Source organism: Zychaea mexicana (genome assembly GCF_025766255.1).
Source record: "Zychaea mexicana strain RSA 1403 chromosome Unknown BDB00scaffold_78, whole genome shotgun sequence".
NCBI lineage: Eukaryota > Fungi > Mucoromycota > Mucoromycetes > Mucorales > Lichtheimiaceae > Zychaea > Zychaea mexicana.
Window position 1 is genome coordinate 199,942 of NW_026516741.1, and position 14,957 is coordinate 214,898.

Here is a 14,957-nt window from a genome sequence, read left to right on the forward strand (position 1 = left end):
ATCAACTACCCTACTAGAGGCCCAGTTTTTGTTATGAGAACATATACAGTATTTCCATATCGGTCATACTGTGTGACGATACAGTTTTGTACGTTATCATTGTCTCGGCCTATTTGAAAACTTATATATGATATTGTTTCCGCAAGTCTACAAAAGCAACTTTGAGATAAAAAGGCAGAATATTCTGCTCTTGTACGTAGAGGTAACAGAGTTTAATGCTTATCGAGAAGTGCTCAGATATTATTGGTGCCCGACTATTGTTACACCTTTTCTTTTGAGAGAGTGGGGCGAAATGTATTATCCGAATTCGTGTCAGAGTGAGTGACGATGCCGGGGCAGATACATGAATGATGCTATAGGACAGGCCTTATGCCAGATTTAGGATACAGTACATACAGTGAGCTGATTGGCGAGTGAAAATGAGAAAGATAAAAGAAAAAAAATGTAAAAGAAAAGTGATGAAAAGGTGTGTTCCTGCACTAAAGTGATGAACGAGGATGACTATTGTTACACTGTCTCGAGTAACCGTAAAAACGACGGGCTGTTTTCTATGCTTCTTAACCTCTCTTCAAACCGAGCAGCAGTAGAGAGAAAGTGACAGCTTTATATATGTAAAATGAAACTTCTTTTTTAAAGATAACAAGTTGAAGCAAGTAATTAAGATGCAAATAGTAGTAGTTTTTAATTTTACGGATGCAAGAGCAGCATTACAATTACAATCGCAGCATATTCCTATAATGCGACTTTTTTCTCTTTCCAAGAATGATTTCGTGTGAGAGAGATATGCTAATGTTTTTGAGGAATTGGTGATATATGTATGCAGATCAATTTATGCCTTGAAAACCAGACACGTGCCATCATCGGAACCTGTTACTACAGTGTTGCCGTCTCTGTTGAACGGATAAAAACCAGACACATATTACCAAGTTAGTGGACCGTAAACGGTTTTTCCAATCGATGATACGTATTTTCCCTCATCCATGCAATCATTACTTACGCAGAGACTGTGAAGTCAAGTACAGTATCATTATGTCCAACCCACGATTTGACTACTTGTCCAGTCCGAGAATCCCACATCTTCACCGATCGATCTGCTGAGCATGACACCAGCATAGGAGAGTTCTTTACAAATTGAACTTTGACTACCGCATCCTAATGTAAATAATCAAGTAGAATCTTAGTTGGCGCACCCATAACATTACTGTGCAAATCATTTAAAGTGCTCTTTACATACTTCATGTGATAAGGTTTGACGTAATCGTTGAGTCTGCACATCCCAAATTGAGATGGCGCCATCTGTAGATCCAGTAGCTGCTAAGCCAAGTCTAGAATAGAGAAAAAGTCAGCTTGGGCCATGATCAGAACGCATGTGTATCATCAGATAATTTACACATCACAAAAATCGGTGGTTTCTATAGATTCAGAGTGATTTTCAAGAGATGCAACGATCTATATCAAGAAAATTCGGGATTTTGTTAATAATGGGTATTTTAAAAAGCAAATGGATATCATCATACCCGGCTCTTCTCATACTCTCAATTAGTGACTACATTACCTGACCGTTGGTTATATTGATAAGACGTGCTTTGCCATCCATTGAGCCAGTAATAGCAAGTGTGCTATCCTTGTTAGTAGCCACACTGGTAACAGGCTCGGTGTGGAAGCGTGCATCGTCACCAGAAAGTCGGTACATAGCAGCAGCGGACTTAGGATCCCAAACAATCATCGTGCAATCTTCTGCCACAGAAACGATCTTCTTGCCTATAACAGCAACATCACCTCGATAAGTCTCTTTTTCCTGACTCAATATAAACAAAACGTTATATCCCACCATCGGCTGTGAAATGGCCGGCCGTCACTGCACCAGCATGACCGTTGAAGATGTTCATGAATTTACCGCTAGGCACTAAGGTACACATTTAATTTAACGTCAAAAAGGCAGCTTCTTTTTATAAAAACAATAACTGTAATTTAAAATAAACGTACTTGCCCACATCCAGATAGTAGAATCTGAAGCACCTGCTAACAAAATATTACCCTTGGGATGCCAATCGATCCACTATATAGATAAAATAGCGATTTTGTTGAGCCTATTAAACTTAATTCCTTTTTCAAAGCGCCAGCAACTATCAAATCTTACCACAACTTCATCAGGGCCCTCGACAGCTGTACAAAACTCGCCAGTATGTGCCTTCCACACACGAACCTTTCCATCCATACCGGCCGAAGCAACGTAGTCACCATCCACACTAAATCCAACAGCAGTAACTGAGTCCGTATGACCATCGAATTGGAAGAGCTTTTCGCCAGTATCGTTTCGCCACAAGTAGCTCTTGTCATCACCACCACCGCTAACAACAATCGATTCGTCTTTGGGATGCAACGCAATAGCATATACAGGCTCTATGGTATATACACATATTTTACTTCCCGTCAGAATATCCTTTGAAAGAACAATGGCCCCCTCCCCTCCTTTTCCACCTTTCTTTCTTACCGTGGTGGTCAAAGAATCCTTGTACCGAATCGTCAGCCAACTCCATCATGTTCGGGTCATTGCCAGAAGGACGGAATTCGAACCCTTCAAGACCAGTGCTTGGTTGACCTTGATTAACGTCCAACTTTCGTTTAGTCATAGGTGCCAAGTAAAAAGCATAACCGTACCAGTAAAAGATATGCAGACTTATATACCTTGATCATCGTCAGAATCGTCGTCCATTGGCTCTCCTTGGTCCAATTCTACTGTTTCTTCCAGAATATCGTCGTTTCGAATATATTCTTCGTCGACGATCTCGTCGTTTTCCTGGTGATTGTGCTAAACAAGACAGTTTGTGTACGTGAGTTTTTCGACAGAAGAAATTTCCTATAAGCCAAGTTTGAGTATGAGTATCCATACCTCAGTGGTATGCTCGTTGTTATGCGACATTGTGTTGAGTGTAAGTGCGTGGTTTGCTGACAAAGCCGAAGAAAGCAAAAATTCTGGGTGGAAAGCCACCGGAGTTGTGCAACGACCGCATTGAGATGCTTTACTATAGTAGTAATTTCATCATGTCATATAACTCCTCTCTAACTAAACCCTTTGTATTTCTAGTGAAGAGCATCAGCGAGAAGATTATCTCATTATATGACTAGATCTGCTGTTTTGTAAATGCGGTATTTTATCGGCTACAATTTGCAGCACTTAATATGTACTACAGTCTAGTCGAGAAATATTCCTACTGCTCTACTAGTATGTTGTCTCAAGATGAAAAAGTTTGAGCAAGCATTTCAAGCATTATAATCATTAAGAAATAAGAGCGGCGTACGCCTATCTGGTCTTAATTTGCAGGAGCACTGAGTAATACATTGGGTGACCTTCTGAGTAGTGAGGTAGGTGTTGGACAATCATTATAAATATTATTATTAACGCGGCGGACAAATGCCGGCAACATGGTGTAAATTTATTATTGAACAAGAGACGCACGTAAATGACTCCCAGGAACACAAGGCAGCAAACAATTGGAGTTCGGCAGAAAGTCCCCTAGGATTCTGGTACGACCTCCGCCAGCCCGCGCATTTAATCATTTTCTTTTTGCAGATCACCCACTATTAAAGTCTGTAATAAGAAGAAATACCGCTATTATTGCTTAATAGTAATGTATATGAATTCGGACTATTATTATCATATGTTTACCTAAACGGAGAACCTGTTCGATTTATGTGTTGCATATATTATATCTATTAAGCATTGTGGTATGCTTCAAGACATTCTTGGCCTGCTAGCCCTCATATCCCGCAACCGGCTTTTACATAGCATGTGCCACTTCTATTACGTGAAACCCTCTGCTTGGAAACATGGCATGACGTAATGTTGGTTTTACAGATTAGGGAAGCAAGACCTACTATGAGTCCGGTTACGTATGTGCGCAGCATAAGAAAAGGCGGTTCTTTATATAAATCACCTTAGTAATTCTGGCATAATATCTACTTTTGGATAATAGGTTTTTAGAGAATAGTAGTGCGCTTAGTCAGCACTGATTACACCAAGACGGATGATGCAACATACAGTATGCATGCAGATGTTGGGCTGTTGCTAAGCGAGGAAGCAACTTGCTTTCTCGTTTCTTAGCAGCAGGAATATGCATTTGATAAATGGGCAAGGATGTGCTGTGTGCAGCGGCCATTTTCATTTCTTATTTCGGATCAGTTGGAAACCAAGGCCGTATCTAACAAACATGTGCCCATTTTTGTCGATCTACGCCGATAACAAAAACAAACAATATAGTAATCTCATCATAAGTCGAAAAAAAACACAGCACGACCCTCAAACTTTCCATAATAGTGCGAGCAAATGTTAATAGCCGGCTGGGAATAGACCGTGGTGGCAGCAAGCTGGTGAGGAATGTCAAAAATAGCTTTTCCCCCTCTTAACAAGCACGAATGTTTGCGTGCGGTGCGGTGCGGTGCGGATTACCAAATCTTGGGTGGGGGTGGGGGTGCTACTGGTTTAAAGATCGATTGGTGCTCGGCCAAGTTCCGCCCTTCGCAGTTTGGGCTTACTTGAGTGGCCGTATTTTTTTTGTGGTGGGTTGGGTTGGGTTGCTATTGCCAAGTGTGTTTTTTCGCTCTTCTCAGATATCCCTCATCACTTTTTACTTCCTCTCCAACTCCTCTTTCTTCTCTGTCTTCTTTCTTTACTGCTAATAATTCCCTCCATTTACCTTTTTTCTCTTACATACAATCTCTAATTTCACCACGTACAATTACATATAACACATGTCGTTAGAAGGACGGGACATTATCGTTGGCGGCAAATACAAGCTTGGTCGAAAGATTGGCGCCGGGTCTTTTGGAGAGATTTACTTGGGTATAGTATTGCTTTTCTTTTACAGTCTAGAATGTTCATTTTCGCTCTGTCTGCTTTCCCTCGGTGTGTGGGTGTGTAATGCGGGCTTGTACAAGTGGGCTGTGCCGGCTGTGTGGGTGTGGATGACTCCCTGTAACAGATGGACAAGCTATTCCTCCCTCTTACTCTTTCTCCTCGCCTTTTCCTCCTCATTGTCCTTCATTCCATCCTCTCCTCCCCTCGTTCTTTTATAACCACCGTTTGAACTCGCCCATGCCATCCATCATTCACTTTTTGATACAATTGGTTTTAATCATGTACTTTTTCAAACCAAAGAGAAAGTACGTGGTGGACCAAGCGAAATGGTTAGATTCTTCATTTTCGAATGGAGGGCTGAGTTCATCCGGTTGTTCGAAAGCGAAAGGGGGGGGGGAATTGCTTTTCTTTTTCCTTTTCATCTTGGCAGGATTCTCGTTTTTTTATCTCCATTTCCTTTCAGGATTCGAAATGAGTCATTTGTCTCGAGAATACTGGTTTACTGACAACTGTCCTTTTTATTTTTTGGCAACTTGTTTCATTTGCTTGCGTCTATAGGCTCAAATATCACAAGCGGTGAAGACATCGGCATAAAACTGGAAAGCGTACGAGCAACACATCCACAACTCGAATACGAAGCCAGAGTATACAAAACATTAGCTGGAGGCGTCGGCATTCCGTTTGTCAGATGGTACGGCAAAGAAGGCGACTACAATGTACTGGTAATGGATTTGCTCGGTCCATCCATGGAAGATCTATTCAATTATTGCAAACGTCGCTTTTCGTTAAAGACGGTACTTCTCTTGGCGGACCAGCTGGTAAGAGCAACAGAGAATGTCGGGCTGCTAGCTAGTAATCGGTCCATTAACCCGTTATCTGTGTATTTACGTATTAGTTATCCCGCGTCGAATATGTACACTCCAAAGGTTAGTAATTGAAATATTAAGGGGGTTAGATTGCATGATTGTGCTGTATGCCGAATTGAATGTACTTACGTGTCTTTTGTTTCTACTTTTGAAAAAAGGCTTTATTCATCGAGATATCAAACCAGATAATTTCTTAATGGGCATTGGAAAGCGTGGAAACCAAGTCAACATGATTGATTTCGGTTTGGCAAAACGGTTTCGCGATCCACGGACGAATGTGCATATACCCTATAGAGAAAACAAAAATCTTACCGGTACTCCGCGCTATGCCAGTGTCAACACCCATCTCGGGATTGGTAAGGGGAAACTTTTACATGTGGATACATATTCATTATATTTATAAATTTCTGCATGCTAATGAAGAGCTAACCTCACGCTACGTAAACCATGTACATGGCGGCTATCTTTTTTAATCCAACCAAACTACACTTACACAAAAAAGAGCAATCACGACGGGATGATCTCGAATCGCTTGGCTATATCCTGGTCTACTTTTGCCGTGGCCAATTACCGTGGCAAGGCATCCGAGCACGAACAAAGAAGGAAAAATACGACAAAATCATGGAGAAAAAAATGACGACGCCTGCCGATGCATTATGTCGAGGCTTGCATCAGGAGTTCGCAATATACCTCAATTATGTACGCTCTTTGCGATTCGATGACAAACCCGACTATTCCTACCTGCGAAAGCTTTTCCGAGATCTGTTTGTCCGGGAAGGCTTCCAATACGATTACGTCTTTGATTGGACAATTCGAAAAATGGTAACAAAAGAAAACCAAGTCAAACGAACTTTTTTTACACTCGTGGCTCATGGTGAAAAGAGAAAGGATGTAAGGGAGAAAAAGAATTAGAGCACATTCAACTCACTTGTATCTATATTTCCATGATTTTTATAGCAAGAGAAAAAGATGGCAGAAAGTCAAGGTATGCGTATGGATCCTCAATTATATAACTCCTCAACGTTGCCCTATGATCCTGCATTGCCTGTGCAACAACGACGGCCAATGATGACCACTGCCGCTTTACCATCGGCTGGTGTGCCTCATCGGTCTCCTACTACCGGTCAACCATATCGTGCCGAAACAAAATCAGCCGATACATCTAAGCAATTAGATGATGTAATGTTCCAATACCAGCAGCAGCAGCAGCAGCAGCAACAACAACAACAACAGCAACAACAGCAACAACAACAGCAGCAAGCCAAGATACATAGCCAGTACGCACACCCATCGCAGACCATGTTACAACAAACGTTGCCGCAGAACCACGGATTCAACCTCGCGAACTACGGTTATGCCGGAACCAGCGGTGGCAAGATGGCTCATGTGCGAGACACTCAGGTCGGCGGTAAGTCATCACTGAGTAAATTGCATCTTGATCCTAAATCACCTATGCATCCTCGTCCTCTTCGTTCTTCAGGGTCTTCCAGCAGCCGAATGTGAGTTTCTTCTCTTCTTAAATCCAGATTCCTACTCGTGATAATTGGTGATGATGACAAGCGCAGCGTCACTGAAATACTTTGGTTTTTTCTATAGGTACCGATCTCCATCCAAGGCTGTTCACGGGACTGTAGGTGGCACACCGTCTCCTGTTGCAGTGAATGCTCAAGCCCAACCATTTATGGACCCAGCATCAGCAACGTTCCACGGAGGCAATAGTAGCGGATATCTGGCGCAGCCTGGAGGTTTACCGGCCATGGACATCAAGCAAGAAATGGATCTCAAGCAAGAGTTGGACCTCAAGCCGGAGATGTATATCAAGCCCGAAATGTACATGAAGCAAGAGTTGGATGTGAAGTCGCCTACCACAGCAGCAACACCCGGAGACCGTTCCACGAAACCCTTCCATCTCATGAACTCTCGACTTTACGACGACTTTTAATCACGATAAAGCCCACACGAAAACCGTGTTTACAAGCAACCAGAGAAAGAAAGACATAAGAATTCGTATATTCTCATTAACATGATAAAGTTCTCTAATTCAAAAGAACTTCTTTTGTGACAGATTATTATTATACATATCATATATATGCATATATATATATACTACCACACACACAAACATCCCATTTTTCTTTCAAACTCTGCATAATTCCATGTGCACTTTTTTTTTCTCGTCTCACTCTCTTACCTCACCACAATCCACACTTCAACACCCCACTAACAGAAACACACACACACACACACACACCTTTGCTTTTTCCCTTATACTTTTCTCTCTCTCTCTCTCTCTCTCTCTCAAACACAATACAACATCTAATCTTAGCATAATGCATCTTGTACCGTTCCATGAGTTCTAACATTTGATAGTTGTAGCAACACAGGGAGACGTTCTCCACACGTGTGGGTTTGAATGATGTGATTGTGGGACGATGGGGTCCCTCGCCACTGGCGTCAAATTATCCTGTAGAGTTTCATGTTTGCTTTTGCTTTTTAGTGACTCAAGTCTTTTGGGTACCGTAGGCTTTCTTGTACCGTAGGCTTTCTTGGTTGAAAACCGATTCACTGGAGTCTCATTCTCATGGCACAATGCTTCTACCATGAAACGTTTACTTGAATATTTTCATGAGAACTTACTCCTCTTGATACATTCAACAAAGATAAAATACTGTAATACATCCGATTGATCAGCTAGTAGAAAGCCTCGGCTGTCTGTTCGATGCGCCTTTAAGTCTTAACAAACCTACTAGCACTAAATGTAGTATACGTGACGTATCAGGAGGACGATAGCTCCGCATTGCAATGTGTATATCGTTTGGGTACATCATTTTTTAGTCTCCATTGAGTTCCTCTTTTTTGTTAGAACTAATCTATCAAACTCGATCTACGAAATGGTTGTCAAATGTATCTGGGTCACTCGACACGGCTATAGAGAAGTACTATCAAGGTCTTACTCTTCTCAGTTCTTTTCAAAAAGTTGCGACTAACTAATATGCACTTCTAAGGATTGGGTCACAGAAAACCCACACTTGCCAACGAACAGAGCTCACGACCCACCTCTTTCCAAAGTTGGTCTTAAGCAAGCACGCGAGCTTGGAAACTACCTGAAGGACAAGGGTATCCAAAGAGCATACTGCTCGCCATTCTATCGCTGCCTTCAAACGGTCTCGCCATTGATCAAGGACACCGGCATTCCGCTCTACATTGACAATAGCATGAGGTTAGTTCCACGCACTTTCCAATTCTTACTACTCCTGCTATCCTTAATACTCTGGGGGCAAATGCTAACGATGCAGTGACAATAAACAAGCGAGTGGTACGGCAAGGCTTATGATAAATATCAACAACCAGCTTCCATCCAAGAACTCAAGGAACAGCACTTTCCATTCCTGCAAACGGGACATGTTTCAAGCATCCCATTGCCCGAAGGATGTGAAACTGTCAAAATGTGCCACCAGCGGAGCAAAGAAGGGTTGAATAAGTTGTTAAATCAACTCGATAATGAAGCTGATGGTGGACCCGAGACTATATTGTTGGTGGGCCATGCAGCATCCGTAATTACTGCTGTGCGTGCATTGCTCGATAACGAAACGTATCCCGTATGTCCTGCTACTTGCAGTCTCTCCAAACTCGTTCGAAAAGACGATGGTAGTTGGGACCTCGTTCTGAATGGTGACACAACGCATTTGAGCGATGGATCGCAACGTGCTTGGACATTTGCGGGTGATATCCCTGACTATGAAAAGAATAAGATGGTCCAGGGCGAGCCAGGTGCTCTTGATTAAATGGGCATTATAAGATAACAGAGAGAGAAACGATCCATTTTTGACACATGTGTATTATAGCGATTATGCATATAAACAACGGATAGAAGAAAGCATACACACACATGCGTACAATTTATTTTAATACTAGTCTTTTTTGTTCGGGTCGCTGCCTAGTGATCGTTTGAGTTCGTTTCGTAGTTCATACAATTGGCCCAGTTGTTCGTCGCTTAGCTTGTCCAGACGCTGTGAGTCGAGTTTCTTGCCCCAACCACCTTCAGGGAAGTTGAAGCTTCGAACCAAAGGATCATCGACAGGTGCCACCAACTCTTCTTTGTTGCTAGGTGGCGCTGTTTGTTGCTCAAGTGTCTCTAAATAACTATTGTTTGATCCATGTCATGTAAGCTTTTTCCTTGACCACCATATCTTTCTTCCTCATCCGAAATACACCAATGTTTTCCCACTTACTCTTGCCATTGCGAGATAAATCCAATAATATGGGCTGGATTGTCAATATTCTGATGCCTCCGGAATTCCGACTTGACGTAATCGTCGCCCATGCTTCGAAGTGCTGGTGGCATGTATCGATGTACTCGCAGGATCTGTCGGTACAGTTGTAACGGACCGAGTAAAACTTTGGTTTCTCTTGGGACTCTGGGCATGGTGTTCGTTTCTTGTATGCGGTGGTGGTCTATGCGGTTTTTTTTGACAAGTTATTTGCGATAAAGTGTAGCCCCGGCTTCAGAATTGGAGAACAATCGTCGGAGATCTTTTGCCTAGTTGTCCCACCTACACCTAGCGCTGAGATTGATTCATGCATCCGTAGCTGTTGAACCTCGATAACAGTGTAAAGCCTTTGTCCTTGAGTGCGGATAATATTACGTTATCTTACTACTGTCATTAATAACTACCTTATTACTATGAGAAATTAGATTGAGCCAGTAACAACAATACTATCATCATCGATATTCCGTTCATTTACTACATATTCATTCGAGCACCCCACACGTTCGGAAACAAGAATGCTATTCGATAATCATTATGAAAGCAAAAAACAAAGCTCTAAGAATGCTTATCATATATAGCTACACATCAGAATCAGAGCTATCAATAGACACTAATTAATGAATGTATAGTGAAACACGGTGGATGCCAAGTGTTGATAACGCTTGCTCTTTTGATCAATATATCACATCATACACCGTTCTTCTGCATATGGTAACGAGTCGCTAGCAGTTGGGATAGGCGATGCTTTATTTTCTGGTTTGTAATTACTATACTTTGTATATGTACAGAATAAATCGATGACTTTATTGAAATTTAAGTAGTGAGGAGAGAATATGACGAGTAATTATGTATACTCTGATACTAATGAAACCGAGCAAACAGAGCGCTATCACAAAGCTTTAGACTTAATACTATTCATACAGGGCTGCTTTTATTGCTTCTGCTTTTTTGGTCGTACAAGAGCTACTGCATTTGTTTGAAAAATGTCGTTGATGATGCTAATTACTTGCGACGTCGACGTTTTCGTTGCTACTTTGAGAAAGGCGTTCTCTGGAGTTGTGGTGATCTTGTTGTTAACTTTTGTCTACAATATACTGCTATCATACGTATACCGTTGTCGGCCGAACTACTAAAAATTGGCCTGAGTGTCTGGTACTTACCAAATCAACACGCATCTAGACACAAATTTCTAAACGCTTTGACCATAGTGTTCTGTAATCATAAGTGAGTGACACTGGAAAAGGGCAGACCCAGTGAAGAGAGAGCTTACTCGTATCAGCTTCGTTTGCCTTTCAGATTAAGGTGTACGGTAACGTGTCTACCCTTGGTAACATGTGAATTAGGTAGTTTCGAACTTACTTCGAGCAGCTGGAGTAGTGTACTGATCATAAGTCATTGTTTCTACCACAATGACGTGCACAGTGCTTCCAACAACCGAAGTCGGTGCCGTTAGAATTGAATTCGCTGGCCAATTAAAATTGAAATCGCTAACCAATCAAAATCAAATTCGCGCTTTCACAAGTGGAAGTCGTTTCTGATTCCTTACAAGGTGACATGAGTACAATATTTCTATTTGAAGATGGGCATGGAAACGTCGTCGATGAGAATGGTGGTCCTGAGCCTATGGACGACATCGTTGATGAGAATGAATTCATTGTTGAGACAATTGCAACTCATACTGAATACTTGAACGATGCACCCATCATTGAGTTGTTTCCGAGCTGTCCAATGTTGATACAAAAACCAAAAAACGAAGATGTCTGTATGAAGGAGGCAAATACCAGACGAGATTATGTGCGCTATACCGTCCAGGATAAGGTTAGATTTTTTGACCTGAAGATTGAAAAGTGTATGAGTGCTGCAGCAGCTGCTCGGCAATTTGGTATTCACGTTCGAACTGCTCAGAAATGGGTGAAGCAATATAATACGTTCCCTGACAGTATTTTTGAGAGTAGTGAAAAAGGAGGTCGTAAGTGTATCTTGACCAAAGAACATTAGATGACTCTCATTGACTTTATTGATGATAATCCCTCTGCTACTGTTATTGAGGTTACCGAGCATTTATTGAAGCGATTCGATAATTTCAAACTTTCACGTAGCACTGTTTATAACTTTATGAGAAGTGAATGCAACCTTTCACTGAAAAAGGCTGATTTCCATTCTATTGAACGGAACAGTCTAGCAAAGATCGAGGAGCGGTACGATTGGGTTCGTAAATGGGAAAATACGGACATGAACTTCTTGACGAATTGTGTGTTTCTTGACGAATCCGCTTTTGATATCAATATGAAACGATCAAGAGCATGGTCCACAAAAGGTACTCGTGCTATTGTTGCCCGGCCTACAACAAGAGCAAATACAACATCCATATTGGGTGCAATCTCTGCCGTTGGTTTGATCACAGTTGGTGTGAAAAAACCAAGGCCTGTCAAGAAGAGAAAAGTCGATGGATATATCAGCTCAGGAACCGTAACAGGTCATTACATTAGTTTCTTAAAAAACGACTCTAGATGAGATGGACAAATACCCGCATATGAAAGGTTATTACATAGTTATGGATAATGCGCCCATTCATACGCATGAAAACATAAAGAAATATATTGAATATCGAGGATACAAATGTGTGTATCTCCCTCCCTATTCTCCTGAGCTTAACCCAATAGAACAATTCTGGGCCGTGGCGAAGAGTAAGGTCAAGCGCCATAGGTTTTTGCAGGAAGACACACTATCAAAAAGAATTACGGAAGCCTGTAACAGCGTGGAAAAAGGTCGTTTCAAAGGGTTCGTCTCGCATTCTTACAAGTGCTGGGACAAATGCCGAAACAAAGAATCTTTGTAATGCCTACAATAATACAGCGATAAGAATCAGGCAAGCAACAATCAGGTGAGCAATAATTTTATTTTATGTTCGACAAAAAAAAAACTTCTCCACGCCCAGCTTTCGATCAACCACGTCCAAACCTCAGCCAATTTGTATGGGATTCCACGTCCAACATTTGACTGCCCACGTCCAGTTTCTGATTGGCCAACAGCCCTTTTTCAGGAGGTCCCTTGGTTTTGCGCTTCGACGACGACGACGACGACGTGGCGGCCGACCACCGGGATGAGCAAGCATCCCTTTCCACATAACATAAACTGGAAGATATGTTTGCGCTAGTATGTCATGCATTTATGCTTGGTAGAGCAACGATTCAAACAAACATAGGCCCAGGTATGAGCACAAAAAAAATTGTCAAATCGCTCTTCATTTTTTTTATTTTTATTTATTTTTTTGCGACATCGTTTTATGAAAACAGTGTACTTTGTTATCTTCGAAACAATATGCAGTGAAAGAAGGCAAAACAAAAACATCGACAGTGTGTGTTTTACTTGTATGATGAAAATAATAGGGTGGTATGTAAATGAAAATGACCCTGTTCAAGTGTCAAATTCGGCATGATATAGGTTGCGATTGTAAAATTTACAAAAGAAGGTGGAAAGCATGTGCAAGTGGTGATCAGCTAGTTATCTCCGTAAAGTTGAGCGAGGCGTATCTTGACGTTTTCTTTCAATCTTGTATTGCAATCGGAAAGTCGATTTAATGCTAGATTTGCAATGCTACTGAAATCGTGTAGCATCGCAAGAGTCAGTGCTGACAATCCATGGTGCTCCGTAATGAGCGGCTTGAGAGCGGTCACGCTGGCAGCAAGCTTGTCCCAGTCCTTGCTTGATGCTCGCACACATTCTCGAGTTTTGGCCGCTGCATCAAATACTGTCAACGCTTTGGTGAAATCAGGCGGTGTCGAATCCAGATGTGCAAGACACAAGGCTTGCATGAATCGAGACGCTATTTTTCCCGTGGATGTGGCTGACACTCCATAGCCTTGGTTGTGGGGCAAGTCGCAAAGAGTAAAAACAGTAGCTGGCATAGTCAAATCACTTTCCAACACGTCGATGATGGCACGCCATCGCGCAAACGAACTGGCGTCAACAAATCCTGTTGATACTTGGCGCAAGGACGAGATACTGCAAGGAGGGAACACGTACGACTTTTCCTCGAAAGAAACCATGAAGGATTCAATGCTGTCTCTGCGCAAGAATAACCTTGCGCGTCCAGGTCTGACTGTGTCTATCAAAGCCGACGTCGCAGGTCCAATATCGATGCATGGATCTTGGTGCAAGCAGACAGACATGGTTGACAGAATGTTCATATGACGGGCGCCAATCTTGAGCTTGTTCTTCATACCATGACTGTCCGCCTCTTCGAAAATACCGATCATTAATTGATGCGCATCTTGAGGGATAGTTTTCATATTTGTCTCGCCATGAACATCCACAGCTTTTGCACGACCATAGGCCTCGGCGGCCAGGATCACGATCACTTCCTTGTCAACGACGATTGCTCCTGCGTGTAGTTTGGCCATGGCTTGTAATAGACTAGGCCGTCGGCGAACGTCGTAATTCAGGGCTGCTAGTAAATTGCCCGATACCTCATCGTACTCGCTGTTGCAGAGTAATTTCGGTAACCACGACTGAGCAACCGCCTGCTTCATTTTCACCAATGCCTCGTCCAATGGCACCGAAAGGTTGTCGTGAGCGGCAGCTTGATGAGAGGCTGGGGTGATGGTGCACTCGTCGTCATGCAATTGCATAACACATTCGACCTGGGATGTCACGGAAGGCGATGCGAATGGAAGCTTCAAACACGCACTATGAAGCTCGGACGAATTTATCAACGTATGCATGCTCACTGGATCTTCCATAGATTCGTGGGTAAGGTGGAAGGCCACTGGGATGCAGCCCATACCAGTTGCCAAATGGGTCGAGCGCGCTTCGTTGCCCATTTTGAGCGTAGCTTCACATCCTTTATTTTTGGAGAAAGCTGAAGCTGTGAGCCTGCGTCTCTTGGCTGCTGGAGATTCGTCCGTTTTTGCCACCGTGATGTTGCTGTTTGGGTGTTTCAAAGAGCGCGTGCTTGCGGAA

General features: G+C 42.4%; 5 protein-coding genes across 5 annotated transcripts; 2 read left to right on the forward strand and 3 right to left on the reverse strand.

The window, feature by feature from the left end:
• Positions 1-601: 601 nt before the first annotated feature.
• BDB00DRAFT_840402 (WD40-repeat-containing domain protein) lies at positions 602-2,980 on the reverse strand. The gene is made up of 11 exons (XM_053124763.1): positions 2,894-2,980; positions 2,689-2,812; positions 2,495-2,602; positions 2,141-2,403; positions 1,987-2,059; positions 1,832-1,906; positions 1,556-1,761; positions 1,391-1,449; positions 1,235-1,325; positions 998-1,152; positions 602-890 (listed from the first exon to the last, which is right to left on the reverse strand). Exons 1-11 carry the CDS (start codon positions 2,921-2,923, stop codon positions 830-832), a joined length of 1,245 nt encoding a protein of 414 aa, XP_052976260.1. The 5' UTR covers positions 2,924-2,980; the 3' UTR covers positions 602-829.
• Positions 2,981-4,530: 1,550 nt separating this feature from the next.
• Positions 4,531-7,977, forward strand: BDB00DRAFT_840409 (kinase-like domain-containing protein). The gene is made up of 8 exons (XM_053124764.1): positions 4,531-4,843; positions 5,417-5,676; positions 5,754-5,784; positions 5,883-6,080; positions 6,227-6,546; positions 6,682-7,132; positions 7,205-7,223; positions 7,321-7,977. The coding sequence occupies exons 1-8, from the start codon at positions 4,753-4,755 to the stop codon at positions 7,664-7,666; spliced, it is 1,716 nt and encodes a 571-aa protein (XP_052976261.1). The 5' UTR covers positions 4,531-4,752; the 3' UTR covers positions 7,667-7,977.
• Positions 7,978-8,549: 572 nt separating this feature from the next.
• BDB00DRAFT_840416 (histidine phosphatase superfamily) lies at positions 8,550-9,639 on the forward strand. The gene is made up of 3 exons (XM_053124765.1): positions 8,550-8,660; positions 8,730-8,944; positions 9,035-9,639. Exons 1-3 carry the CDS (start codon positions 8,616-8,618, stop codon positions 9,507-9,509), a joined length of 735 nt encoding a protein of 244 aa, XP_052976262.1. The 5' UTR covers positions 8,550-8,615; the 3' UTR covers positions 9,510-9,639.
• On the reverse strand, positions 9,573-10,221 carry BDB00DRAFT_577016 (uncharacterized protein). The gene is made up of 2 exons (XM_053117921.1): positions 9,957-10,221; positions 9,573-9,867 (listed from the first exon to the last, which is right to left on the reverse strand). Exons 1-2 carry the CDS (start codon positions 10,148-10,150, stop codon positions 9,636-9,638), a joined length of 426 nt encoding a protein of 141 aa, XP_052976263.1. The 5' UTR covers positions 10,151-10,221; the 3' UTR covers positions 9,573-9,635.
• A 3,274-nt stretch (positions 10,222-13,495) lies between these two features.
• BDB00DRAFT_875837 (uncharacterized protein) lies at positions 13,496-14,818 on the reverse strand (the record flags this gene model as incomplete). The annotated part of the gene is made up of 1 exon (XM_053127407.1): positions 13,496-14,818. One exon carries the CDS (start codon positions 14,816-14,818, stop codon positions 13,496-13,498), a length of 1,323 nt encoding a protein of 440 aa, XP_052976264.1.
• Between the last annotated feature and the right edge of the window lie 139 nt (positions 14,819-14,957).